Source organism: Salvia hispanica, chromosome 2, assembly GCF_029641045.1.
Source record: "Salvia hispanica isolate PSC_SH4W2 chromosome 2, Shi_PSC_v1, whole genome shotgun sequence".
In the NCBI taxonomy this organism is placed as follows: domain Eukaryota; kingdom Viridiplantae; phylum Streptophyta; class Magnoliopsida; order Lamiales; family Lamiaceae; genus Salvia; species Salvia hispanica.
In genome coordinates, this window is record NC_142693.1 from 27,987,459 (window position 1) to 28,011,892 (window position 24,434).

General features: G+C 36.5%; 3 protein-coding genes and 1 pseudogene across 11 annotated transcripts; 3 read left to right on the top strand and 1 right to left on the bottom strand.

Annotated features, from left to right (window-relative positions):
* The first annotated feature begins 2,477 nt into the window (after positions 1–2,477).
* On the top strand, positions 2,478–4,776 carry LOC148932045 (uncharacterized; annotated as a pseudogene). Its single transcript, XR_016135675.1, has 2 exons — positions 2,478–2,606; positions 3,810–4,776. The product of XR_016135675.1 is annotated as an uncharacterized LOC148932045 (transcript).
* On the top strand, positions 4,760–12,219 carry LOC125191142 (receptor-like protein Cf-9 homolog). 7 transcript variants are annotated; one of them, XM_089065481.1, is made up of 5 exons: positions 4,760–4,887; positions 5,987–7,251; positions 7,693–7,764; positions 8,803–8,874; positions 10,785–12,219. In XM_089065481.1, exons 2-5 carry the CDS (start codon positions 6,015–6,017, stop codon positions 12,065–12,067), a joined length of 2,664 nt encoding a protein of 887 aa, XP_088921607.1. In that variant the 5' UTR covers positions 4,760–4,887; positions 5,987–6,014; the 3' UTR covers positions 12,068–12,219. The 7 variants fall into 7 exon arrangements, with proteins under 7 accessions (XP_088921607.1, XP_088921604.1, XP_088921606.1 ...); XM_089065478.1 differs by having other exon boundaries at positions 4,764–4,887; positions 5,992–7,251; XM_089065480.1 differs by having other exon boundaries at positions 4,882–4,991; positions 5,992–7,251.
* A 1,795-nt stretch (positions 12,220–14,014) lies between these two features.
* Positions 14,015–21,923, top strand: LOC125221631 (uncharacterized). 2 transcript variants are annotated; one of them, XM_089064419.1, is made up of 16 exons: positions 14,015–14,138; positions 14,851–15,333; positions 15,524–15,764; positions 16,218–16,498; positions 16,815–16,976; positions 17,131–17,922; positions 18,018–18,100; positions 18,212–18,274; positions 18,378–18,466; positions 18,548–18,613; positions 18,803–19,450; positions 19,732–19,806; positions 19,965–20,035; positions 20,138–20,195; positions 20,740–20,959; positions 21,040–21,923. In XM_089064419.1, the coding sequence occupies exons 2-16, from the start codon at positions 14,924–14,926 to the stop codon at positions 21,639–21,641; spliced, it is 3,861 nt and encodes a 1,286-aa protein (XP_088920545.1). In that variant the 5' UTR covers positions 14,015–14,138; positions 14,851–14,923; the 3' UTR covers positions 21,642–21,923. The 2 variants fall into 2 exon arrangements, with proteins under 2 accessions (XP_088920545.1, XP_088920546.1); XM_089064420.1 differs by having other exon boundaries at positions 17,149–17,922.
* Positions 21,924–22,113: 190 nt separating this feature from the next.
* LOC125201699 (uncharacterized) lies at positions 22,114–24,371 on the bottom strand. The gene is made up of 5 exons (XM_048099916.2): positions 24,161–24,371; positions 23,626–23,758; positions 23,224–23,468; positions 22,640–22,811; positions 22,114–22,499 (listed from the first exon to the last, which is right to left on the bottom strand). Exons 1-5 carry the CDS (start codon positions 24,280–24,282, stop codon positions 22,311–22,313), a joined length of 861 nt encoding a protein of 286 aa, XP_047955873.2. The 5' UTR covers positions 24,283–24,371; the 3' UTR covers positions 22,114–22,310.
* Positions 24,372–24,434: the final 63 nt, after the last annotated feature.

Sequence of the window (24,434 nt, forward strand, 5' to 3'; positions counted from 1 at the left end):
TCTTGAGATTCCATCCTTTCTGGTTGTACCTGCACACTTAGTAGATGAATTAGTCACACAAGAAACTGATCCCGGAGGATCTAAACACAAAAGAGACTAAGTCAGAGAATCGGGCCACGAGTGGCTCAGTTCACAGCAGTGACTGCACTAGGCCTCAGCCCTCCCCAATCCTCACAGCAAGTCACAAAGGAGAGCACCGTTGAACGAACTCAAACCAGAGATCAGTGGAACCCTAGATCTCACCGGTCAACGATCACCACGGCCTTCTCACACACGGACTAGCACTCACAACTCAGAACTTCACTGCGAACACAAGAACCTTCACAAGACACTTCAAGCACTTCGGATTTGGTCACAAACAAAAGACCAAACCCTAGATTAAGAAGGAAACCGAAGAAGTTTCCTAACACTCAATCTACTCCGATAGAACTCTTAAGGACTGAGAACCATCGATGGAACGAAAAGCTTGAGGAAGAACTCCGGCTAGATTCGCCGGAATCTTAGAGAGAAGGGAGAGAGCAAAGGTGGTTTCTGAGAGCAGGAGAGAGAGAGAGAGTTGAATCGAATGAGAGAAGTCTAACAGCCTTCTCTCACTTAACAAACACAACACACATCTAACGGCTGCAGTGCAGGATCTGTGTGGAGTTGCCACATGGTAAGTAACCGGGCCGGACTTAATTTGGGCCAACACACATTCTTATGGGCTCAGCAAAAAAAAGCAGCCCAACCGAATAATAATAGAAGCTCAAAGCAAGGAGTCCAATAATCCAACAAAGGGGAAGTTAGATTGAAAAACAAAAGGTAGATTGTGTGCTTTCCTTGTGTTTAAATTGGAACTCTTTCTTGTGTTTATTCTAATTTTCTCTTACTTTTTTCTGTTTTTGGATGTCATGAGAGCTTGTGTTTGAGTCGAGTTTCTATTTCTTTTACCATGTTAACTGCTACTCCTGTGGCTATGCTCAATTTCAAATTTGGAGTTGTTACAGTATAATTCATCCATTCATCCATTCCTGAAAATTTGTCACTTATTTCCTTTTTCGTCCGTCCTAAAATTTATCACCTTTCACTTTTATCATTTTTGGTAATCACATTCCCCTGACATTCCATTGTAAAACTAATACTCCCTCTGTCATATTTCTTTTTTTGTCATACAAATAGTCCATATCCATATATTGTAATCCAAAGAGAAAATTAAACGGAGTAAAATTCTCATGCATGCATGTGATGGATTAAATTTAAGTCACTAAATTTTATATAGTGAGTAAGATATTTTATTACTCCATAAAACACTAAAACATATTAACCCAAACAATTTTATATTTTTTCAAAATTCACATCGTCCCCCTGTAGCTAAGTCATATTCCTTTTTTTGGTTGCCGCTGTAGCTGAGTCATTTCATTTTTTGAAAAAAGCAAAAACCTTTCTTCCCTCTTCATCTCTTTCTATTTTTTTCCTTTCCTACTTCATATTTACTTGACTCACTTAACATAATTTTTCTTAACTTTCATGCCAAAAAGAAATGTCCCTACTACAAATAAACGGAGGGAGTACGATTTTACAAAAAAGTGTCATCATTAGATAATCGAGAACAAATCCAAATTTCATGCATTGTTATTGTTCTTCTTTTACCAATATTTATAAATCCAATCTCTTCGTTTTTGTAATTCTTTAATGTTGAGTAATTTGCAATTCCGAATTTTTAATAAAGTTACCAAATAAAATTTTAAAATAACCAAATTATGATCTTAAAATTATACCCCCTCCGTCCATCATTAGGAGTTCTATTTGAGTTCAGCAAGAGTTTAAAAAATATAAAGGAAAATGGGTGTGAGAAAATGTGGAATGTGCAGTCCAATTTTATAATAGAATGTTAGTAGAATGAGTTAGTGGAAAGTGAGTGGTTCTACCTATGATTTATAGTAAAAATGAACTGAAACTCCTAATGGCGATATACTAAATAGTAAATCAAAACTCCTAATGATAGACGGAAAGAGTATTATTATAAAATATTTAAAAAATTGATAAATATTCGTTAAATTTGAAAGAGTCGCGGGGTAAAAAATAAATTTAAAATCACGTGTTTAAATTTGTTTAGTACTGCTAATTACTCTTTCCGTTCCATATTAATTACTCTCTCCGTTTCTTCATAGTTGAGTCATTTTTTCATTTCGGAAAGTTTCTTCATAGTTGAGTCATTTCCATATATGGTAACTTTTTTCTCTTTCTTACTTTACCCTCTCTTACTTTTTCTCTACTCTACTCACTTTATACTTTATTCTCTCTACCTTTTCCTCTCTCTTACTTTTTTTTATCTATTTATTTAACACACCCAACATTTATTTCTAAAATTACGTGCCAAAAAGTTTGGCCTCAACTATGAAGAAACGGAGGGAGTAATTATTTTTATAATTTAAATTAACAAAAGAGTAAATGTCTCTTTCTTATTTTATTGCGTCTTCGTCTTAACTCTATTAACAAGAAATAGAGGGAGTAATAAATTATTATCTGCAAATTCCGGACACGCTCATGAAGCCAAAGGGAATAAAGATTAAAATATCTCACTGTTGTTATCTCTTGGATCCCTCTCGACTCGTCGATGAATGATGGTTAGATTATTTGCTCAGCTCGCACCTCTCTGCTTGAATTGTTCTAGAAGCTTCGTATTTTTTGTGAATTTTGAGAATTGTGAATTTACCCTAATTTCTCATTTAGCTCAATTATTGTTTTTAAGCATGCGAATGGGAAATTGAAGTGTTTTGATTAGTGGTTTATGTGTTAATTGACTAATTAGTGTGATATTTATGAACTAATTTTAACAGTTTATGCTGTTGGAGTTGGTAGGTGTTAGTGGGTAGTAATGTGTTTGATTGCTCCCTTTTCTTTGTTATATGGCTTTTAATTGCTTAAAATTACGCTTTTTTTGCTTATCACTAAAGAAGAAGATTGCATTTTCAATTGGTGTGTAGGGAACTGTTGGATTCGGTTTTGTGTAATTAGATAACTTTATATACCTCTGTTTTTATGAAGATTGCAATTTTTCTTTGTTCTGTTGCAAACTGTTTGAATGTGTATCGTTTTGCATTTATTACGAAATTGTTTTAATTTAAGTTTTGTGGGAAATGGATCCCACAAAACCAAGTTTTGTGGAATTATTTTTTGGTGTTGGACGTATAAATATAAGACACAGAAGAAATGGATCCCACACGCAGGTGAACTTGATTCAAAGACATAAACGTATTGTTTGATTTGTGTTTTCTATTTGTTTTTTACTACTTTTAATTGCTAGTTATGTGGTCGTACTCGATTTCAAATTTAGAGTTTGTAATATGTAAAGTCTTAACCTAAAATTTGTTCTGTATTTCAAAAATATTAAAGTTGATGAGTATAATTTATTAAAGTTTAGAATATATAGCCGTCACCTGAACTAAATTTAAGATGAAATATTTTTATAAAATTGATGAAATTGTCTGATTAAACCAGCTGCATGGCAACCATAAATTTGTAATTAGTTTTAACTTTATATGCCTCTGTTTTTATGAAGTGCTTAGCATTCTGTTAATATGAAGATTGTTGGGGTTCTGTTTTGTGCAACCAGTTAACTAAGTGTACTTTTATTTTTATGACGTTTTAGAAGGCTGTCTACTTGTTGAATGAACGTCTTTACGAATTTGTTTGTAGAAATTCTCTCTGAGTTTCTTCATTGTGGCCGGTGGATTGCATTAGTCAATCAATGCGTACTTGCTTTTGTTTTGTTGATTGGATTTGCTGATGCTGTCAATGACTTTCCTTTTCTTTTCTTGGTTTGATAGTTTTTTACTCGTAATATCTTGTGGGAAATGGATCCAAAGACATGAGAATTTGACCTCGGCCAGCCCGGACTCTGGTTTTGCTGGTAACTTCCAAAATGGGCAAAGGGGTTATTCTGCCTCTTTGGATAGGTCGATGACAAGTTTCAGAGATGTAATCGAGGAAGAAACTTATCTTGTTGGAAGGCAAATTCTAGGGGGGAGTGCAACATCTTCAGAAGATACAAGTACATTATCTTAAAAACATGTACAATCTAGTCTACAGCCCTTGAGGAATTGAAGCTATCAATTGAGAGCAACTCTTGCTGATTCTTGTCTTAACCCACGCCTGGGTACACAGCCTTGGCAGCCTGATCGCACGGTGTTTGATCCACCTAGCCACCAACGTTCAGCAGCACCGCTGCATACTGTCGCTGTCCCGACCTCAATGGCAAAGGCCGAATCTTTTCTTTCAGGATCGATATCATTTGGGAGGTTTGAAAGTGAAGATCTATGTTGGGGGGAGGAGGTCATCTTTCTCCCATAATAGATATCTTGAAGATGTCAAAAAGTGCTCAAAGCCGGGTTCAGTGACTGAGAAAGCTATTCTCAGGGATCAAATTAGAAAGAAGGGGCTCTTTGCTCTTTGCGAGCCAAACTTCCAGGTTAGTAATAATGAAGTCTCGGAGAAGACTATGATGATGAGTTCTCTCATACACATTTGCTAAAACATGGTGAAGGGATGGATAGTTCTATGCATGGAAGTACGCATCGAATGAGGGAGCAAGAAGGAGAAGTGTCTGATTTATCGAGTTTGGATGCTCAGATAGAATACTCAGTTGGAAAAGGTGAGCATTGTGATAAACCAGAATATGTGATTTCAACTGACTCTAGATTGGAGACAAAAGCAAAAGAAAATGTATCAAATCCAACCATTGGCTTGCCTAGTGATAATCATGGAACTAAGGTAAATAGAGATGGCGGCCCCTAAGGGCACGAGTTTCGGAAATCAATCTGCCGTGCAGCCCCGATAGGACTAATACCCTATCAACAATGCCGCTACCTGTTGCTACTGCTATTTTCTTACCAGTTATCGAAGGGGGTATGTTTCTTAGCTTGCATCTGCTCATCCTGTAAACCATGATGTTTATGTTTTAAAGAAGCTTGTACTTCCTCATGGCTCCTCTTTGCGAGCTAAACTTCCAGGTAGAACTAAGTCTTCTCAAAAATCTGGAATATGAATGGTTTCAATTGAGTACTTTGGGGTTTTCAATTGTTAAGGAGCTTCATGGTGCCATTCAAGTATAACTCGATTTCAACCGTGGGGAGTTGATACGAATATTATTTTGTTAAGATATTTTGGTCCTACACATCAACTTAGTTAGCTTTTGGTTCTAAATATTATGTTTTGGTCCATATTTAACGGTTCCCCAAAAAATTAATGGTCAACCGGATTTTTATGTCTGATTTTAGTCGCGTACATTTCCACAAAAAATCTATTTGATGTTAAATATGGACCAAAATATAATGTTTGGGACCAAAAGCTAACAAACAATGTGTAGGATCAAAAAGTTTGTTCAGGTAAATGTATGCGACTAATTTTAAACTTTAGTCTATTTGTTATTATAAAGTTATTGTTTCCATGTAGCATATCACCTAACGCCCTCTCAAAATAAACTATAAATGGTTTAGATAAAACTGATTAATATTAGAGCTTCTAAATATTAATGTAATATAGGAATGGTTTTGATATAGTATATTTGTTATATTAGACCTTATGTGGTCTTAATATAAATGTAATATAGGAACAAATCCCAAAATTGACTGTGTGTGTGTAAACAACTTATAGTCACATCACCAATAATCAAGCTTGACTATTCCCTAGAAAAAAAAAAACAAAAGAAATGTTATGCACAACAAATTCTTGTACACAATTATGTTTCCCATTAAATCATTTCGATGTTTTCCATATGCCAAACTTTGCCGTGTTTCACAATTATGTTTTTCACATTGAAGTTGTTTTTTAGTGTTGGAATATATTCTTTTAATTTTGAGTAAAAGGGCTCCTAGGCTTCTTGTTTGCATATAAATAGGCAAATGAAGCAGAGTAGATAGACAAAAACATCAGCCATGAAAATTGCATACCTTTTTCCTACATATATTTCTCTCCTAACACTGTGTCTATGTCTGTGTCCTTCAAGAGCAGCCACAAGTGAAGCAGAGGCTTTGATGAGATGGAAATCCAGCCTATCATCTTCTGCTTCTCTCGAGTCTTGGTCCCACAACAACATCAGCAACCACTGCAGATGGATTGGCATTCGCTGCAACGACGAGGGATCTGTCTCTGGGATTAATCTCCCCATGGCAGGCCTTGAAGGGACATTGGACCTGTTCCATTTCACTGCATTGCTGAATCTCACCACTTTCAACCTCAGCGGGAATGCTCTCAACGGCTCCGTACCAGCTGCTCTTGGCAACCTCACAAGCCTCACTCTCTTGGACCTCTCCGACAATCAGTTTTCCGGAGCCATTCCACCAGAGATCGGCCGCCTGACAGAGCTTCGATACCTGAGCTTCTCCAACAACTATATGGTTGGAGAAATCCCATATCAGATAGACAATCTGAGGAAGGTGCGCTTCTTGGATTTGGGCTCTAATTACTTTAAATCTCCCGACTGGTCTAGATTTTCCACATTCCCTTTCCTCACTCACCTTAATCTCTATTACAATGAACTCACCTTGGAATTCCCACACTTCATAACCACATGTCTCAACCTTACTTTTCTTGATTTGTCTCATAACACCTTCACAGGCCAAATTCCCAAATCATTGTTCACCAATTTGGTCAAACTTGAATATCTTAACCTCACCACAAATGGTTTCCAAGGCCCCATATCATCAAATATCACTAACCTCTCCAAGTTGAAGGATCTTCGCCTCTCCCTCAACTTCTTCTCTGCCAACATTCTTGATTCAGTAAGCCTTATTCCAAGCCTGCAAAATCTAGAGTTGTACAATAATTTGTTTATAGGAGAAATCCCTCCTTCTATAGGCCTACTCACAAATCTCCGAAGTCTAGACCTTGGAATGAACAGATTCAATTCCTCCATTCCACCAGAGCTCGGCCTGTGTAACAAGCTGACCTACTTAGATTTATCCGAGAATTCACTCTCGGGGCCATTGCCTCCATCCTTGTCAAATCTGGGCAATTTATCTGACTTGATACTATCTGATAATAACCTGACTGGTGAAATATTGCCCCGTTTCATCACGAATTGGAGAAAACTAATCTCAATACAGTTTCAAGACAATGAATTCAGTGGGAAACTTCCATCAGAAATAGGCTTGCTTACAAACCTCGAGTCTCTGTATCTCCCTAATAACTCGTTTTCCGGCAGCATCCCACCAGAGATAGGAAACCTACAAAAAATGATGTGGCTGGACCTTTCAACCAATAACTTTTCAGGTGAAATCTCAAGTCATAAACCGATTTCACATAGAACTTGGAAAACAATGCTTTATAATCCTTTGTTTCACATGCACTAGACATATCCTTGGTGAATTTCTTATTCTTCGGTTTGCAATCCATCCATCCTACGAAATTTGTCACATTTCACTTTTTACCATTTTTTATAGTGGACCTATATTCAACGAACCCATTCCAATTCACATTTTATTATGAAATTAATATTTAAAATTAGGATCTACTTTCTAATAGTAACTTTTCCAACTCACTTTCCATTACATTTCTTAAAACTCGTGTCCGGTTAAAGTGCAACTCACTCATTTTATTTATTAAAAAGAATGCAATGCATTACTATAAATGTGCTATTCATATATCTACATTTTCAAAGGTAAAGAATTTTGATTTATATCTTTATTTAACTTTAAAATAAATTGTTTGTAGGTCCAATACCATTCACCATTGGGAATCTATCAAATCTAAAGGGCTTATTTCTATCTTCCAACAAATTAAATGGTGAGCTTCCATCCTCCATCTCTCGAATAATACTTTGGAAGGAAGACTGTCACAGTGATTTGGGAACTTATGCAGATCTTTAACCATCTTTCATCTAAACCAAAATAAATTTAGTGGTCTCATTCCATCTACCTTTTCTAAGAAGTGCACTCTTATTTCCATCAATTTGGGTGATAACAAATTCCACGGACGATTACCTAAATCCTTAATCAATTGCCAAAGTCTAAGAGGTCTCGACATTGGAAATAATAGAATACAAGATGAATTTCCCTTTTGGCTGGAACGCCTTCTGATACGATTATTATTATTATTATTATTTAGTTAGGTAATTAGTAATTTGCCATATCTTTCCAATAATTAGGATATTTATTTCTTGCTCATTAAGTCAGTATTAGTATTATAAATAGAGCTATTGTTATTCTCTTCCGGCAAATCAGTCAGAAATACAATTATCTTTCTATTTTATTTTACGCACTTTGTTTAAGCTTGAGTTGTTGATGGGATTCTGCCTCCCGGGACTTCTCTTTTATCTCTTTTATCGTCTCCGGCATCTTGATAAGGGAAATACCCTTATCAAATTGGTGGTTGCGGATGCCGGAGACGATAAAAGAGATAAAAGAGAAGTCCCGGGAGGCGAAATCCTGTCGACAACTCAAGCTTAAACAAAGTACGTAAAATTAAATAGAAAGAAACGTAAATTCATATATTCATTAATCAATGATTGAAGAGAATAACAATAGCCCTATTTATAATAGTAATACTAACCTAATGAGCAAGACAAAGGATATAGAAAAGATATGTAATCCCTAAATTATCTAACTTAATAATAATGCAAGATATGGAAGAGATATGAATATTTAACGTATCACCTTAAAGTGCTAGTACCATCCAAAATATTTACGAGTTATGGTTTCGTCCCAACAAATTAAATGGTGCTTTTATCTACAATATGTTAGTTCACAACATGATTTGCATGTACAATTTTAGATGTAAAGAAACTTGATTTTTATGCTTATCTTTTAAATAAATGGTTTATAGGTCCAATACCATCCACCATTGGAAATCTGTCAAATCTGAAGAACTTGGATCTCACTTCAAACAAATTAAATGGTGAGCTCTCATCCTCCAGCTCAACTTACATATCCTAAATAATCTTGTTTGCAAATAATACATTCTAAATATACTCCCCCCATTGCACTTTAGGAGTTCCATTTATGTTTGGCACGGATTTTAAAAAGAATGAATTAAATAAAATATTTATCATTTTCTCTCTACAATTTCTCCCTTTTGGAGAAACAATCTCTCACCAGAAACAGATGCTTATTCACGCCAATCTCATCTCTCCAGCTCTCTTTTAGCCTCTCAATCATTATTAGACATCGTGGCGTTTGTTGTCTTCTTATCTTTTATTATTATTACTTATATTTCTTGGGTGTCTCACACTGATTTTTCAAGCTCCCAACTCATCTCAATTCTAGTACTCTCTCCGTCCCTTAAAAATATGCATTTTCAGTTCGGCACGAATTTTAATGCACAATTGGTAATGTAAGAGAAAAGTAGAAAGAAGAATAATTAAATTATTGTTAGTTGAGAATGGGTCTCTCCTCATTAGAAAGAAAAAAATTCAAATTTAGAAAAGTGCATATTCTTGTGGGACGGACTAAAATGGAAAGGGTGCATATTCTTGTTGGATGGATGGAGTATTTAACTTGATCCAAATCCTTTGGACTGGCTTCTTCCTCTAGACTTTGATTTTCCATGATTTCGCTTTCCCTTAGATTTGCATCTATGTTTCGTACTCAATGCTAATCCTGAAGCAGAAGATCCTGATTCTCTGCGAATTTCTTCACCAATCACTCCTACTTTATCAACTGTCAGTTTTGCATGTGGTTGACCATTAATTTTTTACGAAACTCTTAATTATGTACTACCTCCGTCTCACTCAAGATGTCCACATTCTTGAGTGACAGGGGATTTTATAAGGAGTTGTTGGGAGGAGTAAGTAAAGATAAAAAAGGTACTTGAATACTTTAATGAATAGAGAAGAGAGAGAAATTTATTTTCAATTATAGAAAGTGGGCATTTCGAGTGGAACGGGAGGAGTACCAAAATATATTAATTTGAACCAAAAGCTAACACACTTTATACGTAGAATGGAAAAAAAGTTGAGCAAATATACGTGACCAAATTTTGGACTTTAATCCAAAAAGTAAGCTAACTTTATTTAATATCTTGATTTATGGAAATTATTTTACGAAAGATTGAAATTAATTGGATATGAGGAAAACTATATTCCCTCCGTTTCCCATTAAGAGTCATTTTGACATTTCAGTCCTCCCCTCATTAAGAGTCTTATTTTACTTTTACCATAAATGGTAAGTAGGCCTAACGTTCCACCAACTTATTACACTCACATTTTATTATAAAACTAATATACATAAGTGCGACTCATATTCCACTAACTTATTCAACTCACTTTTCTTTATATTTTTTAAAATCCTTGCTGAAACCAAATATGACTCTTACTAGGGGACAAAGGGAGTATTATTTATATTCCTTGACAAGAGACATTAATTTCATGTTTCTCCTCTACCGCAAAATGTTAATATCTGATGCGAAAAACAGAAATAGTATGACAATGAGTAAAATGCCATGCATGTGTATTTTTCAATATAAATAAATGTTATTTATATCCTTCTTTTAGTTAGGGTTCTCACATCTCCTTAGTATAAAACACCAACACAATCACAGCCCTTGAATCCTTGGATTGGATGATTGTGATAAGCTACATTGTTAGACTAAGATGTTACATTATTAGTCAAGCTACATGGAGTACATTATTTTACTAAAATAGTACATTATTAGGCTAATAATCTACTGCATTAGATGACACGTGACATTAATATAACCGTTAGATCATAAGATCCAATGGACTACAAGTGTTTTGTTTTTGAATAATATTTGCAAGTTGAAAATGAATACTTCCCCATTGTTTTATCTTACAAACATATTGTTTGAAGGTCCAATTCCATCTACCATCGGAAACCTTTCAAATCTGTTGGGCTTGTATCTCTCTTCCAACAAATTAAATGGTGAGCTCACATCCTCCATCTGTAACTTGTCATCCCTTCGTTATTTTCTTCTCTCAAATAATACTTTGGAAGGAAGACTGCCACAGTGCTTCGGAAACTTCATCGGATCCGTGCAAATATTTCATCTAAACATGAATCACCTTAGTGGCCTCATTCCATCTAACTTTACCAAGGGTTGTAATGTTATATCCATCAATTTGGGTGAAAACAAATTCCACGAAAGATTACCTGAATCCTTAATCAATTGCCGAAGTCTAAGGAGTCTCGACATCGGAAATAATAGAATGCAAGGTGAATTTCCCTTTTGGATGGGAGGCCTTCCCAACTTTAAAGTGCTAGTGTTGAGGTCTAACAAGTTTGGTGGTAACATATCACTTCCTTCACCAACCAAACTCCCATTTCCTGAGTTACAAGTTCTAGATATCTCTCAGAATGCATTTGTTGGCTCTCTACCCAATAGATATTTCAACAATTTCAGAGCAATGATAGAGGAAAAGCAAAGAAATGACACAATTCTTAACTCTGACGACATGGGATATCGACAATTTGTGAATATAATAGTCACCTTGAAAGGTCATGATCAGTTATTGAATAGACTGTTGGAAGGCTTCACAACGATTGATTTATCCTCCAATAGTTTCTCCGGGGCTATTCCACCTTCTATAGGAAATCTTAAGATTCTCAAATATTTGAACTTGTCCCACAATAGCCTCACAGGACATATACCTTCATCTCTTGGAAACATGAGTGCACTCGAATCGTTGGACTTGTCAACAAACAAATTGGACGGAGAAATTCCAAGTGAATTGACAAGGTTGACATTTCTTGCGAAATTAAACCTTTCAATGAACACTCTTGTTGGGCAAATACCGCGATCCAACCAGTTCTCCACATTTGAGAATGATTCATATATGGGAAACTTGGGATTGTGTGGAGTTCCGTTGACGAGAAAATGCAAAGAGGATGATGGGAAATTGATGCAGCCTACAGAAGAAGAAGGTGATGATGAAGATGAATTCATAGATGGATTTGGTTGGAGAAGTGTGGTGATGGGATATGGAAGTGGATTCGTAGTTGGGATTGGAATTGGTTACATGATTATAAGAAGCGGAAGGCCAAGATGGTTAGTGGAATTCTTTTTCGGGGTTGGTTATAATTATAAGACGAACAAGAAATGCAACCGGGCTGCACCAACACGCAGGGGAACTTGATTCAAAGCGAAAGAGAATTGTGTGATTTCCATTTTTTATTTGATTTGGAATGTGTTTGAGTTGTATTTGGATTAGTCACACTGTCTGTAGTTTGTTTCTTTAATGAGATGGATTTCATTTATAATTAATAATGCTTCTACCATTTTTTTCCATGTCTTTATACTGTTTTACTACAAATCTGGATAATAACTCAATTGTTCTCCGTTTCCCAAATCCAAATGTGAATTTCCATGAATAATCTTAAGTCGAATTAATAGCATAAGATCATTTTACGTATTACAATTTGGTCAAATAGTGTTTTATGTTCCGATTCTTACTCATAGAGTCAAGGCTGGGTTTCCAACTCAATCAAGCAGAAGAGCAGAGAACAATGTGCTCGATGAAATAACTCAATCGAATAGTTCACGCCTCAGGTATTCGATGAAAGGCTAATAGAATTCCGAACTCCATTTGTTTGATGAAAAGACTGGATGAGAAAAGCGAACAGAAGAAGAATCCCCACGAGTAATTGGAAGTGCTGGAACAATTGATTTGGAGCAAAGGGCAGTTGTTACTATGCACTCCAGATGCTTGATAAATTGATAGTGTAAATAGTGATGAAATAACTGAGATAAATTAAAGTGGAAATAAATGAAAAAATTATCTCGGTGGGGTTTCTCCGTCCAATTGAACTTTGTCAATAACTGTTTGCAATGTTCAAAAACATAAAACAATAATTACACTTTTCATATCAATTTAAAATAATACTAATAAATAAATAAAATTAACAAAATAAAATATACTATTGAAACGCAATGGAAACTTTTATTATTTATAAAAATTAAAAAAAAAATTGTGTCAAGCGATAATTATATGAATAATATAATCATCCCTCGGTATTCATAACTGCAACATGTACTTGAATTCAGCAAAATGAACACTAGTCATGGCAAGAGCCTAGAAGTGGACCCGGACCCACTTTTACTCTCTACTTTTATATAAGAGCACAACACTTACATCCATACTCTTATGTAAAAAATCCAAGCCTTTGGCCTAGCGGTAAAGGGGCAAGGATACTGCGTTCATATCCTGGAGGTCATGAATTCGATCCATGGAAGGCGCAACCTGGGATTAATTTCCCCTGTGGACCTGGCAAGTTGACTAGCATTACCCAGCTCTGGAAGTTGGCAGGCAACTAGCCATAACTCGAACTCAACATGGGGATGGATGGAAAATCATTGACAATCCTCTTAAAGAAAAAAAAATACTCTTCTGTAAAAGCATGCTCAAGGGTTTCACGATTCTATTATTCAATTTAAATATTCAATTACTAAAATCATTTCCACAATATTAAAATACATTAAAAATACTCGAAATACTATTACAAATTACTAAAAATTTAAAATTTACATAATTAAATTTTTAAAAATTAAAAATTACATAATTAAAATCCTAAAAATTAAAAATTACCTAACTAAAATCCTAAAAATTGAGGTTGAGAGAGTTGTTTGGTGTAGTGTGATTATTTGTGTTGAAATGGAGGTATTTATAGATGAAAGTGTGAATTTTGAAAATAAAATAATGAAAAAAAATAAATTAAAAGTGTGGAAAAAATGAATATATTTTATTGGGAAGTGGAAAAATATTTTTTTTATTAAATCTGAATTTTTCATATTTTTTGAATTAAAAATAAAAAATGATAAACCAACGGTCAATCTAAGCATGTCACATCGCTGCTCGTGCTCTGTCGTTGGCATGACGGTGCTCTTAGTTAAGAGCATAGACGTACCGTTGACAAGTGGTGAGCAGTATAACTGCCGTGCCTGTGTCACGGTGCCTGCTTTTTGGCTAAGATCACCAATGTGCACGCTCTAAATTTGCGTGCTACTATTGATTTTGTTAACTAATCGTTAATTGAGAAAGTGGGGCCCGCAACTCACCTCCAAATTACAAAAATAAAATCTAAAAAGAAACAAAAAAAAGAAGTGTCATTACTGTCGTAGTTGACTGTCTCTTCGAGCTTCAGCCTTCTCTCTGCGCTTCGTTTTCCACTGTTTCTCTCTCTTCGATCCCTCTAAGTTGATGAATGCAGGTTAGATTCTTCGATCAGCTCGTACCTCTTTGCTTGAATTGTACTAGAAGCTTTGTGATTTCAGTTAATTTTGAGGAAGCGCTGAATTGCGAATAAACCCTAATTTCTCACTAACTCAATTACGGTTTTTGAGCATGGGAATGGGAACTTGAAGTGTTTCGATCAGTGTTTTATGTGTTAATTCACTAATATGTGTGATATTTGTGACCTAATTTTGATAATTTATGCTGTTGGAGTTCGTGGGTGTTAGTGGCTAGTGGTGTGTTTGATTGCTCCCTTTTCTTTAATTGGGCTAACCAGTATTGAATTTACTCTTTCTTTTGCGTACTAATGAAGAAGAAGATTGCATTTTGCATTGTTTTGTAGCTAACTGTTGGATTCTGTTTTGTGTAATTAGTTCCTCTGTTTTTATGAAGTGCTTAGCATTCTGTTAATATGAAGTTTGCATTTTTCTGTTGCCAACTCTTGGGGTTCTGTTTTGTGCAACCACTTAACTAAGTGTACTTGTATTTATGAAGTTTTAGAAGGCTTTCTACTTGTTGAATGTCTTTTCAAAATTGTTTTTATTTAAGTTGTAGAACTTCTCTCTGAGTTTCTTCACTGTGGCCGGTGGATTGCATTAGTCAATGCGTACTTGTTTTTGTTTTTGTTGATTGGTGTTTTGATGTTGTCACTTGGCAATGACTTTCCTTTTCTTTTCTTGGTTTGGTAGCTTTTGACTAGTATAGAAGATATTGATATCCTGTGGGAAATGGATCCATAGACATGAGAATTTCACCGGAGCAATGGCTGGGAATGCAAGATTTGAATTGACCTCGGCCAGCCCGGACTCTGGTTTTGCTGGTAACTTCCAGAATGGGCAAAGGGGTTATTCTGCCTCCTCTTTGGATCGGTCGACAAGTTTCAGAGATGGAATCGAGGGAAGAAACTTTTCTTCTGGGAAGGCGAATTCTAGAGGGAGTGCAACATCTTCAGGAGATGCAAGTACATTATCTCAATGTCTGACATCGGATCCATTTGATATTGATCAAAACCATGCACAATTTAGTGATGTAAGGAGGGTTCTCGGATTTGTTGGCAGTAGTTCAGAAGATAACTCATTTGGTAGTGCTCATATAAAGAATCCATCTCCCACTGCCCTTGAGGAATTGAAGCGATTGAGAGCAAGCGTTGCTGATTCTCGTCTTAAAGCCAGGTAAACTTACAGTTACTCCAAATGTGGTTGTCCTCCTTGGAATCATCTTGTTGAATGGATGTTTGGATAAAAATTCAGTTTTGTGCATCTTTGTGTCTTGTTTTGGCTGATGTAACCGTTCTGTTAATGCATTCGTATGATGTTTTACATTTATCTCTTCTATTTCTAAAATTTATTATATTTCTGGCAGTTCTAGAGCAAAAAAATTGGAGGAACATTTAAATAAGTTAAACAAATTTGAAACCATGTCATCTAAGAAGCAGCATCAACGGAATGACATGCCGACGCATGAACGGTCTAGTGGTTCAACCTTGAAGATTGGATCACTGATGCATCGGAGCACGGCGGAGTTTGGGAGTCAGAAATTTGATGATCGGCCTAAGAATGGTGGATTGAATAAGCGCTTACGGACATCAGTGGCAGAAACCAGGGTATTAACTGCATTAATTATTTACTTGTACTCTGCATTTTCTCATTCACTGCATCATTTTGTATCAGTAATGCTTCGATTTTGTTTCTTAATCTTGACATTTTGTGCTGGAAAAGACACTTTCATCATGCACTTCTTAATATGGATTTAGCAAGACCAAGCTCAAGGAATAAATGCCTTTTAATTGCCTTCAATAACAATGCAACATGTACTCACGTCTACATTGAATATATACAGTAATTCTGCATAATGACTTAATAGAGTGTAATTATGATTTAGCTGAAATTTTGACAGCCACTTTTACTTGAATTATCTACATAATTGGTGGCACTCTTTTGCTTCATATCTGTTCTCTTTCAGTATTCACCAATTTTATTGTTATTTATTTATTTTGTTTAGCTATTCTTCTTCATCTTATTGGTTAAAACAGTTTGCTACACTTTCCCATTCTCAGGCTGAATGCAGAAATAATGGAGTACTACGTCAACCTTTGACAATGACAAAAGAAAGAGATCTGATTAAGGACCGCAATGGGGATTCTGAGATGGGTGAGGAAAAGATAAGGAGGTTACCTGCTGGTGGAGAAAGTTGGGATAAGAAAATGAAAAGGAAACGCACATTTGGTACAGCCTTTCCGAGATCTGTTGACAATGATGGGGAGCTGAAGAGGACCATGCATCCTAAGCTCAATAGCGAATCTAGCCTACAGTCCAGTGATTCCACACAAAGTTTTAGGTTAGATTCCATTATATGAACAAAAATCTCTGCATTACTTGCAGCTGTGCTGTTTGTCAATCTCTATTTGCTTTTGATTCGATTTTTTCTGGATTTTGCTTTTATTAGGTGATGCTTATCCCATGCATGTTTTGGAAATTGATTTTATGGAGCTCTGTTGTTACTATTGCTGTTTTTTTCTTCCAAGTTGCTTTTCTTATGATCTGCATTTACCATCCTTATCCATTGAGCCATTGGCACAATGATCTCTATGTTTAAATCAATAATTTAAAATTTAATATAATGACACTTGTACTTTTGGAAACATTTTCCTTAGGTCAGGAGCTTCTGGTGGCACCAACAAATTAGATTCAATGTCACAGCCTGCTGGTTCTAGTGGCCGTGCTACCTTTAAGAATGAACAAGAGAAATCAATGCTCTCAAGGGATGGCACTGTTGGACCAATCAAGGAGCGGACTCTAGGAAAATTAAATGTTAGGTGTGTATCTTATCATTTTAATCCATAAGTCATTCGCGTGCATGTTTTCTGCTGACTTATCTACATAACACCCCAAACCTCACTGTTCTGCTACAGCACCTTTCCTTTTCCCCTTTTTGTAATCTTAAACTGGATATTCCTTTGATGGTAACAGTGCTGGGTTTTCTTCTAGGATAAACAATCGTGAGGAAAATCATTCCATTTGTCCTAGCCCTATACTAAAAGGCAAGGCATCCAGGACGCCACGAAATGGCTCTATGGTTGCAGCTAATTCAACTTCTACCACCCCTCGTGTGTCTGGAACTCTAGAGAGCTGGGAACAGCCCCAGGCTCTTAACAGAACTCCAACAATTAGTGGAGCTAACAATCGGAAGCGTCCTATGCCTGCAGGGTCATCATCTCCCCCTATAACTCAATGGGGTGGTCAGAGACCACAGAAGAGTTCTCGAACGAGAAGGACAAATCTTATTCCAGTCCCAAACCTTGATGATGTCCAGATGCAAGCTGAAGGAGGCTCACCTTCTGATTTCAGTCCCCGGTTGAGCACCGGTACCACTAGTGTTTCTTTTCCCACCAAGAGTTCAGGCAGTGGGAACCAGAACTCTAAAGCAAAGGCTGAAAATGTTTCATCTCCTGCAAGGTTGTCTGAAAGTGAAGAATCAGGTGCTGGCCAGTTTAGAATGAAAGAGAAGGGCATAGGTAATGCAGATGTTGATGAAAAGGATGGAAGTGCAGGTCCAAACATTGGGACTTCTACAATACCTATGAAAAAGAATAAAATCATGGTAAAAGAAGAAATCGGTGATGGTGTGAGGAGACAAGGGCGTAGTGGAAGGATCTCACCCTTTTCTAGGGGTAGCATTTCCTCAACGCGAGAGAAGTTAGATATTGTGCCACCGAGCAAACCTCTGCGAAATGCAAGGTCTGGTTCTGACAAGAATGGAAGGTCTGTCTATTTTCCTGGATGGTTAATATCCTTCAGTTGTGTTCTGTCTTTTGTTGCTTTTCTCTATTCTTAATGCCTCTGATGTACTGTTGCAGCAAGTCAGGTCGCCCTTTGAAGAAGCAATCAGATCGTAAAGGTGTCTCTCGTCTTGGCCATGGGGGTTCCCCTGATTGTAGTGGTAACTTGACAAAATGCGTTTGTCCTTTCCGTTTGCTCGCATTCTGCTGATGTGAATGAGTAATTATATGTAATAGTACAAAACTCTATGCTAATGTATTGTAATTTTCAGGGGAATCAGAGGATGACCATGAAGAACTTCTAGCAGCTGCTAAACTCGCTTGGAATTCTAGTGGTATGCGTTTGTTACAATAACATATTTCTCATAGTTACTTTTGTACTTTTCTGACTTCTGAATGAATAGGACTATCCTTGATTGCTATTTTTACTTGCTGCAGTTAATGCATGCTCAAGTGCATTTTGGAAAACAGTTGAGTCCTTGTTTGCTTCTATTGGCCCTGATGAAAAGTCATACTTATCTGATCAGGTACTTTAGTCAATATTGTAGTAGATTGTACATATCGTAGCTAAGTGATTTCTGATTTATTTCCTCTAATATTTGAATCAGCTCAAATTGGCTGAAGAATCTTATACAAATTCTCATCAGAACTCTAGCCATGGGAATCATGTACAGGTGAAAATTGTTTGTAGAAGTGACCTTCTTCATCCCTTTCTCGTGATTGCATTCATTCAGCATCTTTTCTGCTATTTATGGTCTTTGAAATACATCAGACTGTTCCTGTGACGTTCTTTTAATATTATTTTCCGATATAAATCTGATTAAATGTATTCTAATGTGCAAAGCATTCTCAACTTGCATCAGGATGAATCTGGACATGAGCAAATTGCGGCTCCTGAATCTATTTCTTTTGGAAGATATAGACACATGAACAATGGCACCAGTTTGAAGACTTCTTCAGATAGGAGACCATCAGTTGAACAATCACAGGATTCATCTGTATTTGATTGCTCTGACAAAGAAAAATCTTATGAAATAGTGACTCCACTTTATCAAAGGGTACTATCAGCTCTGATTGAAGAAGATGAAATTGAAGAATCTGAAGAAACTGGATTTGGGATGCCAATTGTTTCAGTTACTGATCCATGTCTCCTTATAGGTGCTGATAGCAAACATATGAATCAACGGGACCTTTGTGAGCCATTGTTTGGTGTTCAAACTCCAAAAAATGGCAATCACATATTTTTTTCTTGTAATGGAAACACAGACTTCACCATGGGCCATGGTTCCGGAGACCACCTATCTAATGGTGACCTGCATCAAAGAGACGGTGGATATGTGCACTCTGAGGTTGAAGTTTTGGTCAGACTTTCAAGGTGTGATTATGTTCCTGAAGGTCCGCAGACAAAAAATTGTGGTATTGCTTCTTTCCGTCACCAGTATGAACAGATGTCTTTTGAAGAGAAGCTAGTGCTAGAACTGCAGAGTATAGGCCTATTCGTGGAAGCTGCGGTAAGGTTTCCGTTATTTAATGTTGGTCATAAGTTAATATCACTGCTTCTGTAGAGCTTAGTAAATTATTGCGCTGGATGAGTTCCAGATTTCTGAAGAGCTGCAATGTATATCTATTTCTGCATGTTATAATACGTAGATACTCTCATTTAAAAGTATAATAAATATGCTATCTAGTCGAATCTGTGTGTCCTTTTTATATAATGTCAAGGTCCTCACAATCCTCAATAACCTTTCCCTGCAAGTTACAATTCTCATCCTTTCTGTAATGCCTTATGCAGCCTGCTTTGGGTGATAAAGATGATGAAGTGATTAATGAGGAAATTGTTCAGTTAGAGAAGGGACTTCATGAACAGGTAATATTTCATACTTGATTGAACTCAACACTTTTCCCAATCCTAGCCATCATTTTCTCTATACAAATTTTGCGTTTGTTTCTTAAAATCTTCATGTTTTCTGCAATATCGAGCACTCCAATCACTTTACTTGATATGTCATATGCTTGAATTTTCAGATTGGGCAGAAGAAGTCTTACTTGGATAAAATAAGCAAGTCCATTGAAGAAGGCAAGGATATTGGAAGAAGGTAAAGATAATTTCTTGTCTGGAGCTTAAAAGTGACCGTATTAGCTACTAGGTAGAACCGTATGAATTGTTTTATGATATTACAAATTTTTTGTCTCCTCAGGGACCCTGAGCAGGTTGCGATGGACAAACTTGCTGAGTTGGCATACAAGAAACTTTTGGTTAGTATTAATCGCTCGTATCATTCTTATATACATCTGCACTCAATAGTTGTACGAGAAAGCTTAAGTCAGTATCATACTTTCCTTTATTGCCTTTTCATTATTGAATTTATGATAAGAAAGGACCTGCCAATCGTTATTATTGAAATTTTGGAAGATTATATTTATGTTGAAGATGCAGCAACGTGTGTGCCAGCAATAGTCAAAATAGAATCAGCATTTGGTTATTTTCTTTACGAAACTTTGATCTCAAGAAGAGAGTGGTTATCATTAGCTATGAAGTCTGGCTTTAAGAGCACTTAGTTATAGAGAGAGCGTAATACTCAAAGTTGTTCGAATACTCTACATGGTTAAACGGTCCAACAGGCTAAATGGTTCTGCAAGGGAATGTGTTTACGTAGTTGTTTGATTGACCATAATAAACACATATTTGCATTTATGCTTTCAAATTGTTATGTGCATCGATAAAGCTCATCCATTCATGCTTTATTCATACCTAACTTGAGATTTCTAACATGAGATTATATGTTGGAACAATTGACAGGCAACTAGAGGAAGCTTTGCTACAAAACATGGGATACCTAAGGTATCAAAACAAGTTGCTTTGGCTTTTGCAAGGAGGACGCTTGCCAGGTGTCAAAAATTTCAAGATTCAGGGGCAAGTTGCTTTTCCGATCCTGCACTCCGGGATGTCATATTTGCAACACCGCCTCGGTTTAATGAAACAGAGCTGCTCAATGGTGGCAGTCTGGCAGTTGCTAATGGTAAAAGCTCGAAAACATGCACTTGTGTCAATTTCAATAGCACTTGGCTTACATGTGTCCTCTCTCGTATGTTGATGCAGATGGCACGTCTGCTCATCAATCTGATCACTCTTTTGCTAAAAATGGGCCGATATCAAATAGAGCAAAGAGAAGGGAGCTACTGCTTGATGATGTTGGCGGTGCTGTATTTAGAGCCTCATCGGCTCTAGGAATAGCCGATGGTGCAAAGGGAAAGAGAAGTGAAAGAGACAGAAACACTAAGGCCGGACGGTCATCCATGGGCGGTGGCTCAAAGGGCGAGCGCAAAGCAAAATCAAAGCCCAAACAGAAAACGGCTCAGCTCTCTACTTCAGCCAACAGCTTCATCTACAAATTCCCAGACGCCTCGAATCCCAGTGCTCTCGAATCTCCGAACGTCAACAGGAGAAAGGATGTCAGATTCATGTCTTCTGTTAATGCTCCTCCAGTTTCTTCAAATGAAGTGAAAGAATCCATGGAATTCGCCGACTTGCCAATGAACGACATCGTCGGGGAATTGGGCGTGGATCCCGAGATCGGTGAACCGCAGGATCTGAATAGTTGGTTGAATTTTGACATGGATGATGGTTTACAAGAAGACAATGACTCCATTGTTGGGCTTGACATACCTATGGATGACCTTGCCGAACTGAATATGTTTTGACATCACTACATATTCTTGTACAGCTTGTGGATATTTTAACTAGTTAAAGATTTCTTTTTTTCTTTTTTTTTTTCTTTTTTTGGTGGGTGGGAGAGAGGGGAGGGTTGTACTGCCTCCATAATATGTGAGTCTTTTGCCAAATGGCAGTTGTAATTATGTGATTTTTTTCTTTTTTTCATTATTGCGAATTTTTTCTAGGAAACACTTGTAATTGATTTGTTGCAAATACTCTATCCTTAGTGAGTATGACAAGTTTCCAATATATCCAATGTTTTTCTTTTAGTATTATTATATACTTCTGCATATTATCTACTTTCTTCTTTTATTTATTTCAGTATAAATGACTTGTTTTTTTAAATTAAAATACTACTGTACTATTTTTAATTTAGTCTCTTTACTTAACATACAAAATAATATTGCAAAAATTTCTTGTCGAAATAGAAAGGAGCCATCTTCAAGGGGACAAAAGGAATAGTTGCTAAAATATTTTATACCACCAACATATTAACATAAAAAATAAAAAAAAAACAAATTTGTTATATCTATCTATGCACCACCAATATTAAAAAAAGCTCAGATTTAAGTCTCCAAATGCATGTAATCATTTGTCACCCCTCAAACCGAAAATCTTGAATCCGCCATTGACTGACTTGATCTATTTCTCTCTTGTCATAAGACATCAAGTTTTCTCGACACATCATCGCCCCATGATCGGACGAGATCGTCTACTGTTAGAAAAGTAAAACTTGGATTTGGAAGATTGAGGCATGTTTTATACTCCTCTTTGAAATCAATCTGTTTTAGAGTTTTCATGTAACTAGAGATGGCACTTCTTGGATGACCCCTTGCAACGGCTACCTAAGAATAAATCAATTTATATTCTTTTAGTAAACTATACACTGCAAAAGTAAATTATCCACAAAATTGCACAATGTTCAACATATTTTCCACCTACACTTATGTCAAAACAGAGGAATTAACAGTAGATGAAGACTTACTGAATGGTTGTTGCTGAGATCTTGAAGCCAAAATCTCCAGTCTTTCAATTCTTTCCCACAAACTTTGACATATATATTCTCCCAACTTGTGTGATGAAACTCCACATCATCCAATTTGTGGCCGACACCGCTACCGATTGCCTTCACGAAAGCTTCCTTCAAGCACCAATACCTGCACAAACACAATTGGCGCAACGACACCTCAAAAGAAAGCCAGGCGCATCATTGACGACTAGATTTTAGGGCTTTAGTTAGACTCAAAATGGTGTCGTTTTCATCATTTTAATCAATCTGGTGGCTTTTTTTATTTTATTTTGCATAATTGACATCTGAATTTTAGGGCTTTAGTCAGATTCTGCAGCTTCAATTCACGGCTGAGGTTCGCAACTTACAAACCGCGATTCAGGCACTCACGATTTGGACTTTCTCTTGGGAGAATAGCGAATTATAGTACACTTATGGTTTAATTCGCAGGTTTCGAAAGTAATGAGATAAGTCAATCAAAAGTTATGATTCAAATGACAAATTTTCCCAACGTAATTTTCATCACGCTGATAAAAGGATAACATGGCCGATTGACGTACCTATAAAAAACTCTCAGCATCTCATCGGAAGAGCTGGCATTGCGGATACTACGCCATTCCAAATCAGAGAAGTACGATGAGAAACTCTGTACAAACTTGTCAGCTGGTTCGTTCACAGGAACTGAATGAGTGACGATATCCACTCCCACGAGGCACACAGGCTCAGACGCTATCGCGACATAGTCACCATGATGGGATACATTAAAGTTGAAATTTGGAAACCCCGACTCCACGTTGTCACACACCTAGTCGCACCACAGGACAAAACAATGACTGCTAGTTCATCTATTCGTGAAACAACTAACAGACATTCTAAGTAGGATGTCATCAACGAAGAGGCCAACATTCCAAATTTCAACGAAGCTGGAGAAAAAGTACTAAATTCAAGATGTATGTATGTACCAAAAAGGGCTTTCCCTCGGGAGTTCGCTTGATTATAATCTCATCGAATGGAATTCCCAAAACTTGATGCACCAGAGCATACTGCAGCAGCCGGCTTACGAGAGCCCTTTTTCGATCCTCGAATTTCACAAACCTAATAAGTTCAATCTCAGCTCAAAATCACTCTAATACAAGATCATAGAATCTGAAAACTTTTCCAAAACCTTAAAAAGGATACTTTTTTGTACTTAATCAATTCAATCTCAACTCGAAATTACTCTGATACAAGATCATAGAATCTGAAATCATTTCAAAAACCCAAAGAAAATTGAGTTTTTATGCTTAATCAAGTCAATCTCACTCAAAATTCACTATAACCAAAGATTCTAACAACATTCAAACCTAAAAAAGGGGAACTTTTTATGCTCAATCAAGAACCCACTTTGATCCTTTCAATCTCACTCAAATTCACTATAGCACATAATTTAAGTTTCCACTAAATCCACACACATAAATATGATTATTTGGCAAATGAATACAGAAAGAAATGAAGAACCTGGTGATGGAGGAGTGTTCGCAGTGGGGAAGAAGAGATACGGCAAGATTGAAATGATGGGGCGAAGGATTCCAAATAGATATGTCAACAATCCATCTCTGCACCCCTTTTTCAAGCTCCATTTTGAATTATTCACTCTTTCATCTTTTCAAGTTTTCTTTTGTTGGAACTTGGAACTCTCTTGAGTTTCATATGGAAGAAATGGAATCAATGATTATCGAGGCTAATGATTCTATTTATTGGAGTCAAATGTAAGTACGAACTCTGTTTTATT

Coding starts and splice junctions, on each gene's coding strand:
- LOC125191142 (XM_089065484.1), top strand. CDS start 5,916: ATGAAAATTGCATACCTTTTTCCTACATATATTTCTCTCCTAACACTG. Junction 7,804..7,922: donor CTCTCGAATAATACTTTGGA/AGGAAGACTGTC, acceptor GCACTCTTATTT/CCATCAATTTGGGTGATAAC. Junction 8,875..10,784: donor CACTTCAAACAAATTAAATG/GTGAGCTCTCAT, acceptor TATTGTTTGAAG/GTCCAATTCCATCTACCATC.
- LOC125221631 (XM_089064419.1), top strand. CDS start 14,924: ATGGCTGGGAATGCAAGATTTGAATTGACCTCGGCCAGCCCGGACTCT. Junction 16,977..17,130: donor CTAGGAAAATTAAATGTTAG/GTGTGTATCTTA, acceptor TGATGGTAACAG/TGCTGGGTTTTCTTCTAGGA. Junction 20,036..20,137: donor GGCAAGGATATTGGAAGAAG/GTAAAGATAATT, acceptor TTGTCTCCTCAG/GGACCCTGAGCAGGTTGCGA.
- LOC125201699 (XM_048099916.2), bottom strand. CDS start 24,282: ATGGAGCTTGAAAAAGGGGTGCAGAGATGGATTGTTGACATATCTATT. Junction 23,759..24,160: donor GAACACTCCTCCATCACCAG/GTTCTTCATTTC, acceptor TGAACTTATTAG/GTTTGTGAAATTCGAGGATC. Junction 22,812..23,223: donor ATGCTGAGAGTTTTTTATAG/GTACGTCAATCG, acceptor GTGTTTGTGCAG/GTATTGGTGCTTGAAGGAAG.